General features: G+C 38.2%; 1 protein-coding gene across 2 annotated transcripts in view; it reads left to right on the top strand.

The window, feature by feature from the left end:
* The window catches only part of map3k9 (mitogen-activated protein kinase kinase kinase 9), a 150,514-nt gene that overhangs the window by 74,740 nt on the left and 50,278 nt on the right, over positions 1 to 25,496 (top strand). For both annotated transcript variants that reach the window (XR_005631310.1, XM_039741833.1), the window contains exon 5: positions 15,201 to 15,376. Coding sequence is in view for 1 of the 2 variants with exons in the window: in XM_039741833.1 (XP_039597767.1) it covers positions 15,201 to 15,376 (176 nt within the window). In the remaining variant the exon portion in view is untranslated. The remainder of the gene's footprint in view (positions 1 to 15,200; positions 15,377 to 25,496) is intronic.

Below are 25,496 nucleotides of genomic sequence, written 5' to 3'. Positions count from 1 at the left end.
ATATAATGCAAAGCTGACTGACTCACTAACTCAGTCTGAACTAACTCAAAAACCCTTAAAAATAGAAGAACTAAATATCCGAAAATGTCAAAATACCCCTGATGGATTTGAGATTTGGTGACTTGATAGATAAAAGATTAGTCAATACATGTTTTTCATTTGTCGATATTTATTAATATTATTCTAACTTACCTGCTCTGCACTGTGCTGAAAGTGTACTTCCTGCAGACGAGGGATAAAGCCACATAAATAGCACCCCTAACCAACAGGGTGGATGGATTAGAGAAGATGAAGATGTGTCCTAGACAGGAAAAAGAGATCGTGTTCTGCAAAAGAGTTCAGCAAAGCTCAGGAAGATATACAGTACAGCTCAATCGTTGGCAAGTGCTGTTTTTTGCTGTTGACTACCAGCACTCCCAGATGCATACAAGCCCTCATCTTTGTTATCCATTCCTTTCCTGTCGTGGTGCTGAAAACTACAAAGAAGGAGCTGACTCTTCACGTTCGTACACACAGGTTACCGGCACTTATGTATGTCTGCTTCAAGCACTGCTTTATATATACAGAAAGCATCTGTGGACTTTAAAAGGAGGCTACATACAACTGCCGTTAAACACAAAACAAAATACTGTTTTTTGAGTGAGCAATGTAAAGAAATGAAAATTATTAACATCTAATAATAATATCCAAATTTCACATTATTCAGGTATTGATTACCTGTTTGTATTCTTTTGAATTTACCAGTAGTCAACAGGTCAGTACCTAAGTATATAGAGACACTGGTGAGGTGCTATGCTGATTCTTGACCACTCGGGTCTGCCAGGGAGCTGCATCTGCTGATGCCACCCCTGTGATGTATCTAGCCTCAATCCAGACTCTCTTTTTTCCTGTGTAGTTCCTAGTTGGTTGAATGTTACCTGCCCTACTACACTTGCTGAAGAAACAGGCTCTAATGTTGTTCAGTTATGTTTACCTCTTTTGTAAGTTGTTCTGGATAAAAGTGTCTGCCAAGCAAATAAATGTAAATGTTTTAAAAAAGCCCTTCACAAAAACTTTGAATCTCGGCATGTAGTGTATTAGTAATGTAGGAGATGTGTAGACATTGCAAGAGTCTTTCATTAAGTAGTAGATGTAAATTGAGACACCAAGAATCTTTATCATGTCATTTTCTTACCTGCTTAATCTAGACCAGGGTCATGGTGTGGTCCTGGAGCCTATCCCAACTAGCACAGGGCACAAGACAAGAACAAACCCTGGACAGGGTGCCAGTCCATTACAGATTTAAAAAAAAAAAACCACACCATACACGGACTAGGGCCGATTTAGCATCACCATGTCACCTAACTTGCATGTCTTTGTACAGTGGGAGTAACTGCATACAGGGAGGACCAAAGACGCAAACCTTGCAAGAGTCTGTGTCCTTTCAAAATAAATAGCTAAATGTGCAATACTAAAGTTTGCTTTATGGTATTCTTTAAATATTTCTTATTCACTGCCATTACCAATATCATAAATGATGTTTCAGGCTAAGGCTATTCTAGAAGAGATTATTTTTCTGATCCTTAAAGGAATACTTCCCCCAAAAATATTCTTTAATGTTGTTAACCCTATGTAGTTTTCAGTGATGGCCGAGATAAAAACTATTGTGTTTTTTATACACAATAAAAGAAATAACTTTGATATATTAGAACCCAATGGTGATCAGTGCTGTACAACGGCAAACGTTCATTAGGAAAAAAGAAAAAAAATTCACATTACTTGTTGTTTAGTCCATATGTCCATTATTCATCTGTATGCTCAATGTGCAACATGCATGAGTTTTTTGCTAAAAATTGTTAAATGTTACATCATTAAAAGGAAATGTATTTGCATAGTGCTGTGCTTTTGAATTGTTTTAAACTGTTTGCTGTGGTACGTCACCAGTTACTGTTGTATTCTGTTATGTCAAATTTTTTTTCTCTCTTCAATCACTACAAGCGGCATAGAGCAACATATATATAAAAAAAATTTGGGGTGGTGTATTCCTTTAAAATGTCAGTGGTAGTAGCATTTATAGAAATGACATCCTTCCTCGTAACTTCTCAACCACAAAAATTAAATTTATATAGTTCCCCAATTTTAAACGTTTAAAGTTTATTTGAAGATAAGGCTTATCTGAATTGTGTCTAACAGAGAATTATAGATTATGATAGCAAATTGATAAGAGGGTATGAAGCATCAAAGGGTGTTGCATAGGCAGCAGTACACCGGTACATACATATGTTATATGTAAAAAGAAAAAAGAACTGTCAGTTCCTTCACAATGTACTTTGGTTTAATGACATGGGGCAATTAAGTAAATAATATAGTATTCATGTTTTTTGTTTATTTTGCTGTCAACATATTTATTTATCTCCCTACACATTCTCCAGTTTGTCCTCAAGCAAATGACATGTTGACTGCAATAACACAAAGCTGAATGGAGAGATTTGAAACTTTTTTTTCCGATATTTCATTGTGTGTGTGTGTATATATATGTATATATATATATATATATATGTATATATATATATATATATATATATATATATATATAAAATTTAATATGTGATTGCTATAATGGAAATAGTCTTTGTACCTAGAGTAACCCTTCGCAAACTGAGATTTCTAGGCACTTAACTGATTTACTTGCAGGCACTTTACAGTTTTGCAACTTTTTATATTTTACTCCAAATCCTTATTTGAAAGTTCTGCCATCAGACGTTCTACTGTTTTTCATGTTTGATACTCACAAAAAACGTAAGAACAAGTCAGTATTGAGTACAAATACCTAGGGAGTAGCACAGGACTGTTAGGATTACCAATGAGTAAAAGATGAGCAATTACTTTCACATTCATGATATTTTTCTTTTTTGCTTGCTTATCACTTGGAAAGTAATTGGCATCATGTAACAATGTAATATGCCAATTATTATAGAGGCTGTGTAATGAGAGGGTTGAGATCAGTTGCTAAATTACACCATGATGCTTCATAAAAAGTATACAGTATATGTCTATAAAAGTATATATGATCAAAAGTAGACTTTTGTTTACCCATACAATAGTTAAAAGTCAAAAGGCAAACTGACAGTTGTTTGCGGCTTGTTTACTAAGTGTTAGGCAGACCTACTGACTGCCATTCACATTTACAAAAAATGTGTGTGCTGTGTATTGGAGTAGAATGAGATTATTGGTTCTACTCTGATTGGAGAGAGTGACACTGTTTTCATGACATCCACCCAGCAATCGCCCAGCATTTGGATTTATTTGCTTGAGTAGATTACACCTTTGTTTTCTTTTTCTTTATTTTATTTTTGTGATTGATTTTTCTTAATGTTTCTTTTGGGCGATCTAGGAGTAAGTTAAAAAGGTTGCACTAACTTAACAGGGTTATTGGTTTACCTTACACTTTTGAACTAGCCGTTTTTTTTTTTTTTTTTTCAGGTTCTTGAGGTTTGTATCTAATATGTTAGTTCTTGAATATTTAAGCCTGCCCTAATTTTATTTAATGTCTGCTACTGCATGATAACAAAGACTTTAAAATTTGAAAATTGCTTGGACAATAAAAGGAAAACAAAAAAGGTTATAGTCTAGAATACTTGCTTCAAATTATTCTTGATCTTCTAGTGATTTATGTTTATGTACTTTTAATGTATTTGTCTTCTGATGGTTTCATTTTTGAGATGGAATGGTAATAGCTATATGTGTACAAACTAGAAGGACTTCCAAAATAACTTTTACATATGCAGATACTCTGTCAATGATGATTTACTGCGTGTCCTCAGAGTAAGGTCGAGTCTGTTTGAGATGACTGTACCAATCTGTACCAAGAGTAAAGGCTGCTAAATTCAGTAAATCTGCCTTAACAAATTTCAGTCTTATGACTTTTGCTTATAAAGTACACCACTGCAGTATACAATATGAAAGATGCCCAGACACAGACAGACACGCAGACAGCCAGATGTCCAAAAGCACACACGTTTAATTCACACCACACTACACAATTCACAAATTAGCACAATAACAACTCGCAGTCGCTTTCTCCTCACTCAGTTGCCGCCTCCACTCCTCGCAAGCTCTGTCCTCTTCCACCCGACACTGGCTCCCTGAATGGAGTGAGGCAGCCCCTTGTATAATGCCCCGGATGTGCTCCAGGTGCTCTGAGATGGTCTTCCGGCAGCACTTCCTGGTGTGGCAGAAGTGCTGCCCTTGCACCCAGAAGCACTCCAAGGAGCACACAGTTCCTGGAGCAGCAGTGGTGGTGGAAGTGCTGTCCTCCAGGGCTTTAGGACCGTCCAGGCACCCCCTGGTGGTGGTCATGGGTCCCCACAGGGTTGAGCTTCCCAGTTTCATTTCTGTGGCCCTGATGGAATCCAGGGGGGGCTGCCCTTTTGCACCCAGGGAAAAATAGTGCCCCTCTCCTGGTCCATCCTTGTTCTAGGTGTCCCAGTGGGACAAGATCCCTGGCTGTCTGCCACAACAGTTAGGATCAGTGTCTGGTCCGCTTCTCTTTTCTCTCTACATTCACTCCTGTTGTTTCTTCTCATGGCTTCTCCTACTACCTCTGTGCTAATGATGCACAGATGTTTTTTTCTAATTTTTCCTTAGAACTCACAGATCTCTAGCTGTCTGACTGCCACCTCATCATGAATGAATGCTCGTCACCTTAAACTTAGCCTTTCAAAGTCAGACATCCTGTGTTTGCTTTTTGATTCTCCTTTCTCAGATTTGTCTCTAACCATTGCTTTTGAAGATGTCCCCATTTCATGAACAGTCAGGAATCTTGGCATGATGTTGGACTTCTCACTTTCATTCATCGAATGTATTTCTTCACTGACCCAATTATGTAATTTCTTTCTTCATAATATTCAGAGGATTTCCTCAATTATACTACATAACTTCTTGCTCAGACACTTGTTCTCTGGACTTTAGCAACTCTCTCATGACAGGGCTTCCTTCAACTGCTATCAGACCTGTCTGGATCTACCAGAAAGCAGCTGTGTGTTTTGGTGTGCTCTGTTTCTCATTTCAGTCCTTCTGCTCCTCTGTTTCGGTCCCTTCACTGGCTTCCTGCTGCTGCCATGATCCAGTTTAAAACTCCATTCATTGAATGGTTCTCCTTTTCAGTAACTCCAGTCTTTGGCCTCTCCATATGTTCTTTCAAGAAGTTGTTGTTCTGCCTGTGCTTATCTGTTGGCTGTCCTTTCTCTTGCCAGATATATTGTGACTGGACAATGCTTCTCCTTTCTAGCATCAAAGCTGTTGAAAGATCTCTTTGTCTATTCAAACTGTACCCAGTTTACTAATTTTTATGTGTCTTTTGAAAAAGCACCTTTCCATTAATTACTGTGGAACTGCTTAGTTTTATCTAATATAGAACCGCTGCTGTTGAACTGACAGTTTTGTCTTGGTCTAGTTGCTTGTATAATTGTATAGTAGTTATGTTACTCTGTCTTGCTCATTTTGTATCTTATTCTCTGCTTTTGATGCTTGCACCTTCTAATCATTCTTGAATGTATTATAACCATTTTTTCACCTTGGATTAAAACATCTGCTAATTTTGTGAAATGATTAAGACTAGGAAGTAGGCTGCCAAGCATTTTTGTGCACAGCTAAACCATGGTAGGCCAAAATAAGTGTGGAAAGAAAAATAAATGTACCAGTTGTGCAAGCAAAGCATACAGTATACAATGGGAGTTCCAAACATTTCTGGAATTGCTAAAATTAAAAAAAAATACTTTCAGCAATTCCCTTTTAGTCACCTCAAAATACTCTGCTTAAGATGTAATACAGTTGTCCCAGCACTTTTCACATTTCTGGACACATTTCTTGTACTCCTCTTCTCATGTCTAGAGCTTCCTACATTTTTTTCCCTGGATTTCTTCCATGATAGCAAAACCTGTTCCTGTCACTCTCAATTTTAATTTTGAAACAAAAAAGACTTGAAGTGGGATCTGGTGACTACAGGGGGTGCAGTGCAGCAGCCGCATTGATTTTGGGGGGAAAACTCTCTTGACTGTGAACAAGATATATGCAGGTGCGTTGTCGTGGTACAAAATGTATTTTTGCATTTACCACTCCTGAATATTTTTTCCTGATGCTTTCCCACAGACATTTCACCAGTTCAGTGTAATGTGAATGATTAACAGTCGATCCATAGTAGCCAACTGTTTTTGAACAAGTCTGTCAACATCTGTTTCCTGAAGAGGCATTAGCTCTCTTGGAAATGTGTTCTTTTGAAATTGTGGCATATTAAGCAACTAAACAATATAGCAATATACCAGAAAAGGCGACATCCCTCCCATCGTGATTACGGCGGTACAAGAATCACATGAGAAAAAATATATTTTAGCTTACATTTACTCACGGTTAACGCGGTTACAGCCGGGAGGCATATGGACAGACTTTATCCAGGTTGGAATCTGGATCAATACAGGCTGCCATTTCTCGTCCCCACGCTGGGAGTTTTTTCAGAACTTTGCCGACTCATGCCCCAAAGGGCTGTTGTCCAAGCCTTTTATACTGTTCTTCTTCAACTTGCTGGTCCTTTCTGTCTCCAAACAAGGGCAGGAAAGGGCTGAACTCCTCCTCCACAAAATGCAGAAATATCATAGTGCTTACATGCCAGTTCTCATTCTCCCAACAAGGAAATAAGACTTTGTACTGACAGAGGACAGAAATACACTATTCTGTGTTTAAGCTGACTATACAATCCTCCAGTTGTCTTTGGCTATCTAATCCAATGCTTGGCTAACAATTCTAACTGCTGAGCCCCTGTGTGCCAAATTTAAGATGCACATGTGAATAAATCCATACCAGTGAGCATAGAGACAGTGACATTAATATTAAAGAAAAATGTAGTATAACAACATCTCTCTATTATATAAAAAAAAACCTGAGACAAGTATTTTTTTCTAAGAGATTTTTTCAAATCCCATAAGACAAGACTTTGGCCATGAGATTTTTTCAAGTCATGCTCTCCTCTCAACCATATTCAACCACGCACATGGTACTCTTCACCTCTCATTCATGTGAATGCTTTTGACAGACACAGTTCCTACTCTCTCAGCTCTTAGAAATTTTTACATTTTCCTCACTTTAAGTTCTCAATTAAAGAAGACTTATGTCCAAATCTTATTGAAGAATTTCATCATGAAGGGTTATCAACAGCAAAAATAAGTACATGGGCAATCCTAGCACTGACAAACAATGAAGTCAAACGAATTAATGCCAAAATTCTCGGTCGGTTACACAGCAAATTGGTTAAATACGTATCAATAAACTATGCTGAAACAGTTTGTGGTGATTGTGCGGAAGATGAAAACATCAACTTATAATATCCCGAAGAATATCTACAACCGTTAACACCATCCGGTCTTCCACCGGCCGAATTACTGTTGAAAGAAGGATGTTTCCAAGAAAGGTAGTACATCTTCCGCGGATAACATTAGACAACAAAGGAGATCTTGATATGCCATTCGTATTAAAACGTTAATGGTTTCCCGTTAGAATAGCTTTTGCAAAGACAATTAACAAATCACAGAGCCAAACATTCGAAAAAGTTGTTTTATTTAATACGGAGAGAGAAACTAAATTCAATCGCGGGCAGTTGTACATTGCGTTGACACAATGAAAGTTCACACAGAATCAAAATTCAGTGCGATATTGATGAAAATTGAATTCAAAAATTTGTTTTTACTGAAGTTTTACAGTAAAATTTTAACTTAAAAAAAATGTTAATTACAAAGCCAAACAGAACAAAATCATATTACGAATAACTCTAACACAACATGAAACATAATTTACTTTCAAATTATTACATTTTACTATTTTTTAATATGGTTAATTACTCGCTGTACTGTAAAATAGTTAGTTCTATTATGTATATGTAACAATTCCCATGAAAATAACGCTATGTTTAAATTTTACATCCGTATCCCCCATACGCAAGTGGCAGAACTGCAAAGAGGTTAGCGTGTAGCATTGGCCCGGGGGTTGCTGAGCGAAGCGAGCAGGGGGCAAAGCCCCCTAGTGATCATTAATGACAAACATGATCATTATCTTGATGTTTGATTTGATCTGATGTGTGTTTTTTCGGCTTGGAGAAAAAAAATCACTCATGTCATGAACTTGATTATAAAATAAACACCAGAACTACACACTCGATCAACTTGTGCAATGCAACTGTGTGGACTTATACGCATAGGATACCTAGATCATATTCGATACCTACGGGAATTTCCCTACTCCATACTGTTATTGACCGATTCTGGGAAATTGGTAAATTTTTGGGTTACCCCTTGTAAGGATGACCAATGTGAAAAGAAACTTGTATCAAAAATGTGAAGAAGGAAATGAGCCAGATATTTGATTGATAGGAGTATCTTTGTGTCCAAAAAAAAAAAAAGCTGGGCTATTAACAGAATTTAATTCCACAACAGGCACAAATCCTGACTCTCTACAAGCAGTAGAGCGACTTTATGAGGGAGATTATTGCTTCACCATCGTGTATGGTGCAGTGCACGAGGAAGACCACTATGAAGAGTGATTCATTGCAAAATGCAGTGCTTCATCTTCACCAATAACTCTCCAAAGTCTATACAGTAACAGATTTGTAAGATGGCACCCGTGCTTGCATTTAACCAATTTACACAGTTCATCACCTGAGCCCCACCCACAATAATTCCTGGTTGAGTGAAAAGTACATTACTTGGAGAAAGAGCTAAAGGAGAGTACCACTAACTAGAAATGTTCCAAGTTCCTGCAGTGGGAAAGGTACAGAAGTTCCTGACTTTTTAAAAATTCTTTGTTCCTGAAAAAGTTCTTGTGGTAGTAGTGCAACTTATTATCCTAATGCTCTTTCACCACTTGCACCATTGGTTAGTCAATTTTGATTCTACTGCTGCCATAGCTGCCTAGTATTGAAAAAATTGTCTGAGAACATTTACAACAACTCTGTCCAAAGGAAATAAGGTGTTGGGTATAAGACATGTGAATGGAAGTGGGCAGTATGGCCAAAAATGATCATAGTATAATTAAAAATTCTGATGGTTTTGATAGGTACTAGTATAATCTATTTGAATTTCTTTTCGGATTGAAACTTTTTTTTTAACCAATAACAGTTCTATTAGCGATTAGTTGCACATACACGTGCATATCTTATCTGTTGATTGTTATTATATGGGTTCAGTTAGATATATGTGTTTTGTACTTCTTCATGGTTGTTTTGAGTTCTGTTTATGGTTTTTAATGGAGAACCTAAATCTTAGGTTTTATTTTTTGATTTGTTATGTTATTGTGCTAGAAAGACCTGGTTATCTGAGATTGCCAATAAAACCACTCTGCTTATTGATGTCTGCCTTGCTTTTCAAATCCAGCTCATGGTTAAGGAATGTTTTGCTTTGAAGTAATGACTATGAGTTCTGATTACTGTCTTAGGGTTTGATTAAAGATGGGACTTACATTTGAGTACTGAATTTTCACTTAGTGTTTGATAGCATTTTACTTTCTGGTCACCTCCATTAACAACAAAGTCTGCTTTATTTTTCCAAAACCATAATACTGGTATGCTACTATTCTGCTACTCAAATTAGTTTGATAGCAGGTATTCACCACTCCAGCTTGGCCTGATAAACAGCAGCTTTCCCCCTTTTCCCTATTTACTCCCTCATACTAATGCCAAGCAAACACACAATTGAAAATGTCTTTTTCTCTCCCTGCTTCAAACTGTCAGCTTTAAACAAACTTACATTGTTAAACCTGCTTATTTCAATGGAGAATCATGGTTGGCTGAAAACTAACATCGTGTCACCCTTTAGCCTGAACCATGCATCTGGACAATTTACTTAAAAGGGTAGGCTCACTTAGTATACATGCTGCATCTCACTAAATTAGAATATCATCGAAAAGTTAATTTTATTTCAGTAATTCAATTCAAAAAGTGAAACTCATATATTATATAGATTTATTACATACAGAATGATAGATTTCAAGTTTTTTTTCCATTTTTGGCTAGTTATTGCTTACAGGTAATGAAAACTAAAAATTCAGTATCTCATAAAATAGAATATTACATAAGACCAATAAAAAATGATTTTTAATACAGAAATGTTGGCCTACTGGAAAGTATGTCCATGTACGTACTCAATACTTGGTCGGGGCTCCTGTTGCATGAATTACTGCATCAATGCAGCGTGACATGGAGACGATCAGCCTGTGGCACTGCTGAGGTGTTATGGAAGCCCAGGATGCTTTGATAGTGCCTTTCAGTTCGTCTACATAGTTGGTTCTGGTGTGTCTCATCTTCCTCTTGACAATACCACATAGATTATCTATGGGGTTTAGGTCAGGCAAGTTTGCTGGCCAATCAAGCACAGTGATACCATGGTCTTTAAACCAGGTATTGGTACTTTCGGCAGCTTGTCAGCAGATGGAAGCATGAAGTGCTCTAAAATGTACTGGTAGATGGCTGTACTGACTTTGAACTTGATAAAACACAGTGGACCGACACCAGCTCCCCAAACCATCACTGACGGTGGAAATTTCACACTGGACCTCAAGCAACTTGGATTCTGTGCCTCTCCCCTCCAGACTCTGGGACCTTGATTTCCAAATGAAATGCAAAATTTACTTTCATCTGAAAAGAGGACTTTGGACTAATGAGCAATAGTCCAGTCCATTTTCTTCTTAGCACAGATAAGACTCTTCTGATGTTGTCTCTGGTTCAGGAGTGGCTTGACACAAGGAATACGACAGTTGTAGCCCACGTCCTAGATACACACGTCTGTGTGTCGTGGCTCTTGACACACCGACTTCAGCCGCAGTCCACTCCCTGTGAATCTCCCCCAAATTCTTGAATGGGCTGTGCTTCACAATCCTCTCAAGGCTGTGGTTATCCCTGGTACTCGTGCACCTTTTTCTGCCGCATTTTTTCCTTCCACTCAATTTTCCATTAATATGGTTAAATACAGCACTCTGTGAACAGCCAGCTTCTTTAGCAGTGACCTTTTGTGGCTTGCCCTCCTTGTGTGGCCTTCTGAACCAGACTGAGAGACCATTTAAAGGCCCATGACACCTTTGCAGGTGTTTTGGAATAATTAGCCAAGTGGAGTGGGACGCCATGAGTCTACAATATTTAACTTTTTCACAATATTCTAATTTTCTGAGATACTGAATTTTGGGTTTACAAACCGGATTCCAAAAAAGTTGGGACACTATACAAATCGTGAATAAAAACTGAATGCAATGATGTGGAGGTGCCAACTTCTAATATTTTATTCAGAATAGAACATAAATCACGAAACAAATCCCAACAAAGTTGGGACAAGGCCATTTTCACCATTGTGTGGCATCTCCCCTTCTTCTTACAACACTCAACAGACATCTGGGGACCGAGGAGACCAGTTTCTCAAGTTTAGAAATAGGAAAGCTCTCCCATTCTTGTCTAATACAGGCGTCTAACTGTTCAATCGTCTTGGGCCTTCTTTGTCGCACCTTCCTCTTTATGATGCGCCAAATGTTATCTATAGGTGAAAGATCTGGACTGCAGACTGGCCATTTCAGTACCCAGATCCTTCTCCTACACAGCCATGATGTTGTGATTGATGCAGAATGTGGTCTGGCATTATCTTGTTGAAAAATGCAGGGTCTTCCCTGAAAGAGATGACGTCTGGATGGGAGCATATGTTGTTCTAGAACCTGAATATATTTTTCTGCATTGATGGTGCCTTTCCAGACATGCAAGCTGCCCATGCCACAAGCACTCATGCAACCCCATACCATCAGAGATGCAGGCTTCTGAACTGAGCGTTGATAACAACTTGGGTTGTCCTTGTCCTCTTTGGTCCGGATGACATGGCGTCCCAGATTTCCAAAAAGAACTTTGAATCGTGACTCGTCTGACCACAGAACAGTTTTCCATTTTGCCACACTCCTTTTTAAATGATCCCTGGCCCAGTGACAACGCCTGAGCTTGTGGATCTTGCTTAGAAATGGCTTCTTCTTTGCACTGTAGAGTTTCAGCTGGCAACGGCGGATGGCACAGTGGATTGTGTTCACTGACAATGGTTTCTGGAAGTACTCCTGAGCCCATTCTGTGATTTCCTTTACAGTAGCATTCCTGTTTGTGGTGCAGTGTCGTTTAAGGGCCCGGAGATCACGGGCATCCAGTATGGTTTTACGGCCTTGACCCTTACACACACAGATTGTTCCAGATTCTCTGAATCTTCAGATGATGTTATGCACAGTTGATGATGATAGATGCAAAGTCTTTGCAATTTTTCGCTGGGTAACACCTTTCTGATATTGCTCCACTATCTTTCTGCGCAACATTGTGGGAATTGGTGATCCTCTACCCATCTTGGCTTCTGAGAGACACTGCCACTCTGAGAAGCTCTTTTTATACCCAATCATGTTGCCAATTGACCTAATTAGTGTTTATTGGTCTTCCAGCTCTTCGTTATGCTCAAATTTACTTTTTCCAGCCTCTTATTGCTACTTGTCCCATCTTTTTTGGGGATTTGTTGACACCGTGAAATTTTGAATCAACATATTTTTCCTTTAAAATGATACATTTACTCGGATTAAACGTTTGATCTGTCATCTACGTTCTATTACAAATAAAATATTGACATTTGCCATCTCCACATCATTGCATTCAGTTTTTATTCACAATTTTAGTGTCCCAACTTTTTTGGAATCCGGTTTATACATTAGCTATATGCCATAATCAGCAAAATGAAAAGAAACAAAGGCTTGAAATATATCTCTGTGTGTAATGAATCTATATATGAGTTTCACTTTTTGAATTGAATTGCTGAAATTAACTTTTCAATGATAATTCAATTTTTTTGAGATGCACCTGTAGAAGTCCATACACAAAGAACTTACTTTTTAAGAAAGTAATACACACACACAAAATCACATTTTCTCTATCATTTTTCCATGCGCATATTTGCACATTTTATGTGTGTGTTTACAGTTAAACGAGTTTACAAATATTCCACTAATAATTGCCATACCGGTAAACTATTTCTTAACATTACAATATATTCAGAATGCAAGCAAAATTTCATCTGGTACGCCGGATCAACGGAATCTCCTTCTCCAAGTGTGCAAGCATTTCAGTTATTTGTGTCTAAGTCCTTGGAAAGGTATCACAATGTGCTTTCCAGAGTTGTGATAGTGACTCAGAGAAACTAATCCGTTACACCTTACTAATTATTTTTTTCAAATTGTGATGAGACTAATTTCCTCATTACTTCCTTTTTTCACATTACCAATTACCTTTTCTTTGCTTTTTTTAAACATATAAATTTATAGATAGATAGATACTTTTGATTTCGAAGTACAATGGTAACTCCCAGATGTCCTTTCTGTATTTTAATGAGAAGGAAATAACAGTGAAAGAGAATTCAAGAGAGTGTAGTCATGCTATGTTGGTCTACACTTTCCACAAATAATAATCAATTAAAGTTTCATGTTACTTTATTGCCAAACATTACTTTTCTCTGTTGGAGTAATTCTGCTTCCTTGTCTACATGATGAAAGATTTGAATTTTCATCTCTGCCAACTGTGTTAACACATTTCTGAGTCCACAGTGCTTGTTTACCAAATAAATAAATCCTTATGTAAATTAGAACAGGAAGTGGGGACAATGCAGAGTTTTATATCCTAGATTGCACTCCTATTTATTGGATTGCGGAGTTCCTGACTCCTATTGTTACATTTCAGCCAGGGCTACTCCTCCTTTTGTGTCATTAATTTATGTTACTGTTACTTTTCTTAATTATCTGCTTTGTTCTCTGTGCCCTGGTTATGTTCCTTGTGTTTTGTGGAGGGTCCTCCAAAAGGCGGGGCAACCTGGACATCAGTAAAAGCAATAGGCAGGTGGATTAGCCTCCTCCCTTTAAAGGCATGGTGAACCACCGTTTGTTACTGTTCATCTAAATGTATTTGTGATTAGTTATGTCCTCTTCATTAGTGTGATATTCCTGTGTTTTGGGATTTTCTGATTTTGTTTGAGCCTTTGCTTTTTTTTTTTTCCTTTCCAACTTTGCTTTGGATTACTGTTTTGTGATTTTGTTCATCTTGGATTGCCTTTTTGGGCAATTCCATTTTCCGCTTTGGGCTCCATGGAGCTTCTAATTATTAGAGTATTTTTGTATTAATAATTATTTATAGAGATTTTACAGAGCCCTTTGTGTCTAGCCAGGGTGTTTGACAGTGTTACCTCCTCTAGTGAGCATTTTTGGAACTGTTCAGGGCTTACATGCTTTTGGACCCTCAAGAACCCTAATTAAATATTCAATTTAATATTAAATTTTAAATTTAATATTAAATTTACAAATTATATGAAGTCTGTTGGCAAAGCCAGTAAAAGTATCTTGGCAAAATTAACCCAGCAGCTTCCCAGGTAAAGATCTTATATAATGTCTGAGAGTGTGCCAGGTCTTCCATCTGAAAGATAATGATGGCGATACAAGAGAAGCACTAAAGTTGGTGAGAGTGATCCAGTTATAAGACATGGTAAACTACAACTAAATGTCATATACTGTAGCATTCTTTGGCTAATTTTTTCATTTCATGGAGGTTTACTTTAAAGGTTAGATTTTGGGAAGTGTCTAAAAATTACAATTATCCTAAAATATGGGAGCTTTTCATTCAAGCTTAGGAGGAAATTGTAAAGCTGCATGATTTCTGGCTGAAGTTACTTGGACAGAAGTTGGTTGTCCTAAACATTGTGTGCGAGTTTTAGGGTCTTCCTTTATATCTACTGTACATCATTTCAATTTTATATGAATAGTATTGACTTGGGTATTAAATTGCACTGACATTGGTGAATCGAGTAATTCCTAGGAAGGTTAATTGAGAATTTCCTGGGTTTTGTATGTAAAAGAGGCATCATTTAATGAAACAAAGAATATTATTTTCATATGAGTATTTAGTTATCTGGAGTACCGTTAGCTAACAATTGTCAGCACGGTCCTAGCATTGCTATAGTGTTTCAGAATGTGCTTTTATTGCTCATAAGATTGAGTACTTTATTATTTAAATAAAACACTGTTACTATACTTTTATAGATTAGACAAGAATTTTCTTAAACTCATTAAGGTGCTATCTGTGGTTTGTCTCCCTTTTGGAACCTGTCATTATCTCCCCTGACTCACTCACACCAACATAGACTGCTGGAACCCTGACCCTCATGCCCGACCATCGTTCACAAGTGTACTGGACCAACTTACTACCATTGAGGAATCTGGCTTTTTTGAGATGCCCTCCGAATCCTTCCACTCACTTCAGGACGACTGGAAACTGGAAGTCCAAGAGATGTTTGAGCAGCTCCGAGCAAAAGAGAAGGTAGTTGCCTTCGTTATTGTTGTTATCTGTATTTAGTGTGAGATTGTTGTATCATTTTGATGTTTGTAATGTAAATTTTATATAGTGTTCCTTAGAAATTTTCTGCAGCTTGCACTATACAGATTTTGTAATGCTTGTTATTTACTTCATTCTCAGTGTGTTATTTTTACTACTGCATCAATCAGTGCTTACTCCACTTTAATTTCTTTATTAATTCTTATCCTTTATATTGCCATATCTATTCATGATTTTGTAAGAAACACCTATTAGTTCATCCATAAACTTATTTGACAAACTCTAAACCAAGTACAAGTGTCTGGTCTTTGACATTTATAAGTGCTTAATACTGTATCTTGTATAGTTCAAATGATATTTAATAATTCAAGTGAAGAAACAGACATTGACTAGAGGTTATACAATTACTGCAAATTGCTACACTCTTAATTGATTAGCTGTTCATGACATTGTAATATATTTAAGTGTTCACTTAGAAGGTGATTTGTTCAGAGGGTACAATGTCCAAGTGCAGATCACAGCACTGAATATTTTTAACCTGTAATTCAGTAGTAATAAACTGGTCAGATTATCCCTCCTCAAATGTTAATACATGTAAATCCCCACGAATTCTGTTCCCACAGATTTGCTTATCCACTTCTATAAAAGTGTGACCCATTTTACAACAACTGAAGTCTACTCATACCTATTTGTGGCCAGGTGCAGTAGAAAAAAAAATTGAGAGGTCTTTTGCACAGCAGTGACATGTGAGATTAAGTAATAATAAGCCTGTGGTGCCTTTAGTAGTCTGAGGCTGGACTTGTGCAATACTGAGTGGATCGACCTGTGTCTACCCGCTGCTCAGATGTGTGGGTAAGCCGTTGAAACTCATTCATGATGGGGACAAGCCAGGATTCAAAATGTTCTCCACAAACAAAGAACTTGCAGTATGTACATGGCGTAAACTCTCCCAGATTAAGTCCCCCTGCCCCTTTGTACAAATCTCCCTTCACTACTGCTGATTGAATGGTTTAGTGAGGTCCTCGGATCAGTCTTTCTGGAGTCCTTCATTTGGTGACCCTATTTTCCCCAGTGTATATACTCCTCAATAAAGTAAAACATGCATCATTAAATGATCTAATTACATTTGCTTTGTCTGGCTTATTGATAAAGACATGCAAAATATGTGTCCACTTGTATGCTAGAGATCACTCAGCCTCACATAGCTTAGCAAACCTGGTAATTCTGGTGCCAACTTTTAACACTAGAATTGCCAAAGCCTACGAAAAAACTCGTCAATCTGGCCCACCTTAAATCCCTTTGCACCTCACTGTCGGCGTCTTTTGTACTATAAATGTGTCAGTAAATACAAGCAGCAATCAGCCTCCTATTCCATCCCCCCACCGCCGCAGAATGTGCACAATTCTGTTCTCCCAGCTCATGCCTTGATTTTCTGGGAGTGTAGTGCTGGAATTTTAGAGTGGAAATAATAGATCATTATTTGGAATACTTGCATTTCATGTGTGTTCCGTTTCTACAATAATCTGTGTAAACACATTGTTAAAACAGAAACACTTTTCATATTTTAGTAATAAATGACAAAATGTAGGCATAAATTATATAATATGTGAAGCCTGAAGTCCAAAGATCAAAACAAACGCTTTCACAAAAGGTTCAAGGACGATACAACAGCTTCCATGGCGTAGCGGCAAGAATTGCTGACTTGTAATCAAGAGTCCCCGGTTCGATCCTGACTGCCTCCTATATTTACCGTTTTCAGTAGTGAGCTGCTCTTGTTGTTAATATTGTACAGTAAACACATACATTTGGGTTGCGTCTGTAACAGCTGGTGTACATTTATAGTTCTTGTAAAAGTTAGCTTTTTTTTCCACTTTTATTCTCTGTCACGATACATACTACTGAGGGGATCTGACACTGTTACTTTTTATCTGAAACTGGGAATAATGTATGTGATGTAGATGTGAGTGGTGTTTTGAGGCAATGGAACTGGACATTCTCTAATCTTGATGGATAAAAGCTGACACACAAACACTGGTGAACCTGCCTTCTTCGTATCTCACCGTCACTTGATTTTTTTTTTTTATTCAGTTTTATTGAGTGTTCCTGCTCACGCTGAATTAGTATGCACCTTGTGGTCCATGATGTCAAAGTTGCACTGACCAGATCTTCACCCTCCGTCAACTGATGGAGGAAAGAATCCGATGCGGGAAAAGAGCAGTCATTGTCTTCATTGACTTTCGATCTGCCTTTAACTGCGTCCACTGGCCACCACTGTGGAAAGTACTGGAGACCGAACTTGTGCCTCAGAAAGTCATCAAACTCCTCCAGGAAAGCTACGCTGGGTCCTCCAGCCAAGTACGCATCCGAAATAAATTATCTGAGGAGTTTACCATCCGAACTGGTGTATGTCAGGGAGATGTTGTTTCTCCACTGCTCTTCAACGTCGTAGTTGACGCCATCATGAGAAAGGTCTTCGAAGGCAGACAAGGAATCCAGTATGGTGAGGATGGCTTTCTGACTGATCTCATGTTCGCAGATGACAGTGGCATCCTGGCCACTGTGCTGACAGATGGATCACAGACCAACGTGCAACTCGATGGTGTGCAGATCGAGCAAGTCCAAGAATTTAAATACCTTGGATCGCTGGTCCAGGAGAAGAAAGTGATTCTGCCAGTTCTCCTCTATGGATCCGAGACGTGGACACTGCTCAAGCAAGATCTCAACAAACTTGAGGTCTTCCAAATGCGATGCCTGTGACAAATCCTACGAATCTCACTCCGAGACCGCATACGAAATGAGGAAATCCGTCGCCGGTGTGATCAACAGCCAACAATCGAGGAGCAAATTCAACAACAATGACTACAGTGGTTTGGCCACGTCTGCAGAATGGAAGGCAGCCGGTTACCACACAAACTCCTCTGGTGCGATCGCCCCACCCAGTGGAGAATCCAAAGAACGGCACCAAAGAAAACGTGGCTCAAGCAGGTCGAAGACGACATCAGAAACTGTCGACTCAACCTCGACGAGGCCAGAACAGCCGCCATGGATCGCCTTGCATGGAAACACCTGCAAAATGAAATCTGACAACCATTGGCACCCACAGCAGCGTACGGGCTTAGGACCAGGTCCAGACCAAACGCCAGCTAGGGACCAAAGAAAGAAAGAAGAAGCACTGACAAAAAAAGAGACATAGGTATATATGATATTTGGAGTTATTCATTTTATGACCTGCATAGTACGTTTCGGAAAACATTGTGGCATGATGCAACATTATTCATATTCATTTGCATAACATCTTGCGGTTGTAATCAATGACCGTGTGGTTTTTTTTTTGTTTAAACCCCGATCTTGCCAGTCTGCACATGTTGCTGTCTGGTGCTGTTTCTTTTGTACTCCAGGACATGCGGAGGAAAGAATAGTACAGAGAGGTCAGTTCAGCGCTATATGCAATCATCAAATTCAAATTTTAATAGTTCACACACACACACGCAAGGACTGCCCTTCCTACATTTACGACATGTGTACCTGTTGCAATGTACACACACAGCTGCACGTTCTTCTGCGGTTCGGTGATAGAATAGCAGGCTGCTTGCTGCTTGTCTTTATCAGCACATTTACAGGACAAAAGACGCTGACAGAGATGTTCAAAGGGATTTAAAAATAGGCCGGATTTACGAGGAGTTTTGTAGGCTTTGGTAATTCTAGTGTTAAAGAGATTAGTTCTATTAATTTTATCTTCAAGGGAAGTACAAATTTACAAATGCCTGATCTGATATTTAATCTGTCTTTTTCCCCCTTATAATGAATTTGAGGGTACAGGTCAAGTCATGGTCCTTAAATTAGCAGGTTGGTTCAGTTTGTTAATTAACATTTGTTTGTTTAGTGTTTTTTTTTTTTATTTTATTATTATTTTATTTTATTTTTTAATTGAGAGTATGGCTCTTGAAGGTGAGACCCATGCAGAATTCTAATACAGAATGCCATGCAGCAGCAACAAACCTGGAGCCCCATACTCCATGAAATAATCTTTACAGAAGTTTCAACAAAATTTGCCTATATTTTCAAGTTATTTAAATGACCGTAAACTACTGTACTTAAATGAGATACAGTATTTTATTTTTTCCTTATTTTTGATTTTATCAATTAGCATTTTAGTTTAAAGGAAAAAGCAAATCAAAATAAAACTGTAGTATGTTTGTATGTATGTAATTGTAGTTTTTATTATTTTAGTCATTTTACAATGGATGGAAGATTTTTTTACTGCATCCATTAAATGAGTATTTTTAAGCAATCAGCAATGTTAAGATAGATAGATAGATAGATACTTTATTACAGTAATCCCTCGCTATATCGCGCTTTGACTTTCGCGGTTTCACTCTAAATGTAAGCATGTCTAAATATATATCACAGATTTTTCGCTGGTTCGCGGATTTCTGCGGACAATGGGTCTTTTAATTTATGCTACACGCTTCCTCAGTTTGTTTGCCCTGTTGATTTCATACAAGGGACACTATTGGCGGATGGCTTAGAAGCTACCCAATCAGAGCATGTATTACATATTAACTAAAACTCCTCAATGCTATAAGATATGCATCCCGCGCGGAGCTTGATTGTTTGCTTGTCTCTGCCTCTCTCTCACCCTCTCTGACATTCTCTGCGCCTGACGGAGGGGCTGTGAGCAGAGGTGCTGTTTGCTTAAAAGATACTGACGCTCCTCTAAAAAAATGCCGCTTTATTGCGGTGCTCGGCATATTTAAAAGCACATGTATTGATTTTTTGATTGTTGCTTTAATCTCGCTCTCTCTCTCTGACGTTCTCTGCGCCTGACGGAGGAGATGTGAGCAGAGGGGCTGTTTGCTTAGAAGATCCTGACGCTCCTCTAAAAATGCCGCGGCAAACTTAAAAGCACAAGTATTGATTTTTTGATTGTTTGCTTTTCTTTGTGAGCGCTCTCTCTCTCTCTCCCTCTGAAATTTTCTGCTCCTGAAGAGAAGATCTATTTGCATTCTTTTAATTGTGAGAAAGAACTGTCATCTCTGTCTTGTCATGGAGGACAGTTTAAACTTTTGACTAAAGGGTGTTATTTCATGTCTAGAGGGCTCTAATAATGTTAACAGTGTGGGAGAGTTTATAAGGGCTTAAAATATATAAAAATAACTACACAAACATATGGCTTCTACTTCGCGGATTTTCGTCTATCGCGGGGGGTTCTGGAACGCAACCCCCGCGATCGAGGAGGGATTACTGTAATCCCAAGGGGAAATTCACATAATCCAGCAGCAGTATACTGATACAAAAACCAATATTAAATTAAATAGTAATAAAAATGAATGTAAAATCAGACAGTAACTTTAAATAATGTTAGCATTTACTCCCCCAGATGGAATTGAAGAGTCGCATAGTGTGGGGGAGGAACAATCTCCTCAGTCTGTCAGTGGAGCAGGACAGTGACAAAAGTCTGTCACTGAAGCTACTCCTCTTCCTGGAAATGACACTGTTCAGTGGATGCAGTGGATTATTCATGATTGACAGGAGTTTGCTTAATGCCCATCGTTCTGCCACAGATGTTAAACTGTCCAACTTTACTCCTACAATAGAGCCTGCCTTCTTAACAAGTTTGTCCAGCTGTGAGGCGTCTTTCATCTTTATGCTGCCTCCCCAGCACACCACCTCGTAGAAGAGGGCACTTGCAACAACCGTCTAGTAGAACATCTGCAGCATCTTATTGCAGATGTTGAAGGATGCCAACCTTCTAAGAAAGTATAGTTGGCTCTGACCTTTCTTACATAGAGAATCAGTATTGGCAGTCCAGTCCAATTTGTCATCTAGCTGCACTCCCAGATATTTATAGGTTTGCACCCTTTGCACACAGTCTCCTCTGATGATCACATGGTCCATATTGGAATATTGGAAGTCTGATGTATATATCTGATGTATATAGATTGAACAGGACCAGAGAAAGTACAGTCCCCTGTGGCGCCCCTGTGTTGCTGACCACAATGTCAGACCTGCAGTTCCCAAGACGCACATATTGAGGTCTGTCTGTAAGATAGTGAATCTACTCCCATCTCAGTCAGCTTGTCTCTAAGATACAGAGGTTGGATGGTGTTGAAGGCACTAGAGAAGTCCAAAAACATAATTCTTAAAGCACCACTGCCACTGTCCAAGTGGGAGAGGGATCGGTGTAGCATATAGAAGATGGCATCCTCCGCTCCCACCTGCGAACTGCAGAGGGTCGAGGGTGTGGCGGACCTGTGACCTCAGGTGGTGAAGCAGCAGCCGCTTCATGGTCTTCATCAGATGTGACGTCAGAGCAACAGGCCGGAAGTCATTCAGATCACTAGGACGTGACATCTTTGGGACTGGGGTGATACAAGATGTTTTCCAAAGCCTTGGGACTCTCCCCTGTTCCAGGCTCAGGTTGAAGATGCGCTGTACAGGACTCCCCAGTTCCAACGCACAGACCTTCAGCAGTCGTGACGATACACCATCTGGACCCGCTGCTTTGCTGGCACGAAGTCTTCTCAGCTCTCTGCTCACATGGGCTACTGTAATTGTGGTTGGGGATTCCTCACCTATGCTAGTATCAGCAGAAGGATGGTTGGAGGATGCAGTACTCCGAGGTGAGAGTGGGTTAGGATGAGCAAACCTATTAAAGAAGTTGTTCATTTGGTTTGCTCTCCACGTCTGTCTCGATGGTGGCACCCCGCTTCGAGCTGCAGCCAGTGATAATCTTCATCCCATCCCACACTTCCTTCATGCTGTTTTTAAGCAGTTATTTGGCTCATAAGTAATGTAGCACTGGAGAACAGCAATATGTTGCATTTTGGTTAGACATGCAAACACATAAATTTTACTGTACTCTGTACATATGACAGTAATGTTATCAAATACACTAGAGAATGTGATAAGAATTACTTTCAGGTCCACTATACATGTAAATAGGATTTTACAATTTTCACAATTTAAAGTAATCTATGCAAGGGCAGAGAGTTGTTTTTTTGTAGTAGCCAAAGTATATCTATATAATCTAAGTCTGTATATCTGTCTGCTTTTCACGAGAGAACTACTTAACAGATTTAGAACAGTTTTTTTTTTCTATAATTTGCTTCAACATTTTGGTTGATTTTACGACTTCTCTCATCGCACTAAGAATCATAGTTTGCTTGCAGGAGCGATATATTCGCGCTAATTCCAGACAGAGGCTGCAGGCCGAGGGGAGGGGGAAGCATGACATCTAGAGTGGAGAGCCTTACTGTCCTGTTTCATTAATACTAATACTAATATAATATGGCTAACTTTTTTCTGCAAATAATTATGAAAGATTGAAACGTCACCGTTGAACGCTTGTCATTATTGGTCAAAATTGGATGGCTTCCTGAACATTAAGTATTTTGCAGAAGTTACTGTAGCAATCTTTTTGGAGTTATGGTACAAATTATTTATGTGAGAGAGATCGAAAAATTAGAAATATAAATAATGGCATGTAGCCAACTGTTAATGCATTTTGGAACAAAACAATTGCTTCTACTCATAGCTAAGCGGACATCCCTCTCCTCCTCACTAATACTCAATAGTGAAGAACAGTTTTGATTCTCTTCCTTCTCCATGGTATGGAGATTCATTGCAGAGTTTCTCCAGGGGTGTTGAATACTGAAAGACTAAGTTGCCTGGTCAGGGAAATCTTTATGGTAGTGCATCTTGGGTTTCCTGATGGTGAGGTACAGCTCTAAACTCACAGAAAGTGGCAAAGAAGTTTAGAGTAGTCGGACGTTCTTCACTGGCGGAGACAAAAACAACACATACACTGACCTCAAGGATACTGATCAATGTCATTATAATCACTTTTCTCTTAGCCTTTTGGTAGTGTGGTTTGGTGATGCTCCCCAGTACTAGTGTAAAAAAAATAAAAATTCAATACCAATACTAGTAAAATTCCACTCTACTTGATACCTATTTGATACTAGAGGAAAAAAAGAAATTCTACTTAGCCGTTTATTATCAAAAGCAACTTCATTATTTCAGTGAACGGTATTAAGCCATCTCTGTAATAGAATTTAAAATACATGCATTAAATATTGCTAGTAATAGCAGCTTTAAAGTAGTGGTATATTCATCTAGTAGTTAGCCAACTATTACTTAAGTAAGGCAGTACTGGCATTCATAAATGTCAAAATACCAATGCAGGGCTTGAATTTTGTGTGATGGACATGAGGATTCCACCACTGTAACAAGAAATTGCAGAATTTTATACTGTATGGGGTTTTCAGCATAGGATTTTATAAAGAATATAACAATGGACTATATCATGTGTACGTCAAATTTATTCTCGTGACATTTTCTCTCCAGTAACTGAAAAATGTGACTTCAAATAATGCTACAAATACAAATTCTAACATCATTATATTTATACTGTTGAACCGGTGAACTACAAGATAATTCAGAATATTTTAATTTAAACAAACTCTTTAAAACTATTTTTATAACAATGTGCTTTTAAAATCTGGTTTGTCAGAAAATCCCTCTTTTAGGTTTGTAGCATTTGCTATAAGACCTATTTGCATCATTAGCTGTTTTACAAACTTACTAAAGGGTTATATTTAATAGAGGAGACAAATTGGTTTATTTTTTAAATGTTGCTCCATTTTATTGTATTTTATTACATTTGTGAATTTTAATTTCCAGCTTTACATTAATCCATTATTTCAGAACTCCTAGTTGTGTTGCTTTCAAAGAATCTTATATGACTGACCAGACTTGGTTATTGCTTAGCCTGTGTACTAATCAAGAGTTAGGTTATTAACTGGACCCGCAGTGTAATTGGTAGACTATATTACACTAACGTATCTTTCAAATATATGACATCTGTGCTTTCACTGTTTGTCATTTTTTAGGAGTTGTACTAATGAACATTAGTTTAGCTTCAAAAACCAAACCAATGACAGAAATTTAGTGTTTGCATATTCATGTTTAGCAATGAAGTTTTGTCCATCCTGCTAACTGGCATAAACTTATTGCTTTGTGCTTCGAAGTATTAATTAAGTTGTGAGCTGGTACTGACAAATAGAACAGCCCATTTCATTGTCAGTTTAAAAAAGCCCAAAAGCCACTTCTTGAAACTTCCCTTGATTTTTCATTCTTGCTGCAACTGTTGTTAAAAAAGTCAGTGTGCACAGTCCTGTTTGCAAAACAGTGTGTGGTTCATCTGTAGACATGCTTGATCCGATTAGAGAATGAATGCAAAGGCACCGTTCACTTTCAGGAACTGTGAGGACATGATAATATTTTTTTATTTATTTATTTATTTTTTTTAATAAATATCATGCCATCATTTTGTCTCCTTTTGCAACTCGAAAACATGACCTGCAAAGTTTTTCTTTTTAACATGTGTTGATGCAGTGCTGTATCATCACCACTGTGAGCCATTTTCATTTGTAGTTTTTACTTTTTTTTTTTTTCCTCACATTATTGTGCCTTCCTGAAGTACACCTCTACTTGCAGTCATGCATGAGTGCATGGCTTACTTTCACTCAGTACTACAAAAAAAAAAAAAGCCAGTACCATTATGTTTTTGGCACCTTGCTACTGATTTGGTACCAAAGGATTTGGCCTTGTGACATCCCATATTCTCATTAAACTGGGACAGGTATTGAATTTCTAAGCCACAAGGAGAGCTTGCTTTATTTAATGTTTTAATTTTATATAATGTTCCACTGGACCATAACTTATGGCGTTGGTGTTTTTTACGCTCCTGATTTAATTCTCCCACATGCATAATACTTTCCTTTTATAGTTTTGAAGGTCCTGAATTTCTGTATCATGCAAATTAAACCAGTTGTGGTATTGATGCAAGGTGTAGCTAGTGGTTTGTACATTATTTCATGGATTATGACAAAGTGAACACTCGACTGCTATTCCGTATTTGTCTATAGAGGACAAGCTTTCCAGGATTCTGATATTGAATTTCTTCCTTCTTAAAATGCTTTTGTTTGTAGACAAGCTGAAAATTCATGAATAAATAAAATAGATGGCCTCTTAAGCAAGATTTGTTCTGTGCAGATCCTGTTTGATTTGGATGTCTTTCAGGCGCTGAACATGGATGACT

The sequence above is a fragment of the Polypterus senegalus genome, chromosome 18 (assembly GCF_016835505.1).
Source record: "Polypterus senegalus isolate Bchr_013 chromosome 18, ASM1683550v1, whole genome shotgun sequence".
In the NCBI taxonomy this organism is placed as follows: domain Eukaryota; kingdom Metazoa; phylum Chordata; class Cladistia; order Polypteriformes; family Polypteridae; genus Polypterus; species Polypterus senegalus.
Note: the sequence above shows the minus strand (reverse complement) of the source record. Positions and strands in the feature narration are given on the sequence as shown.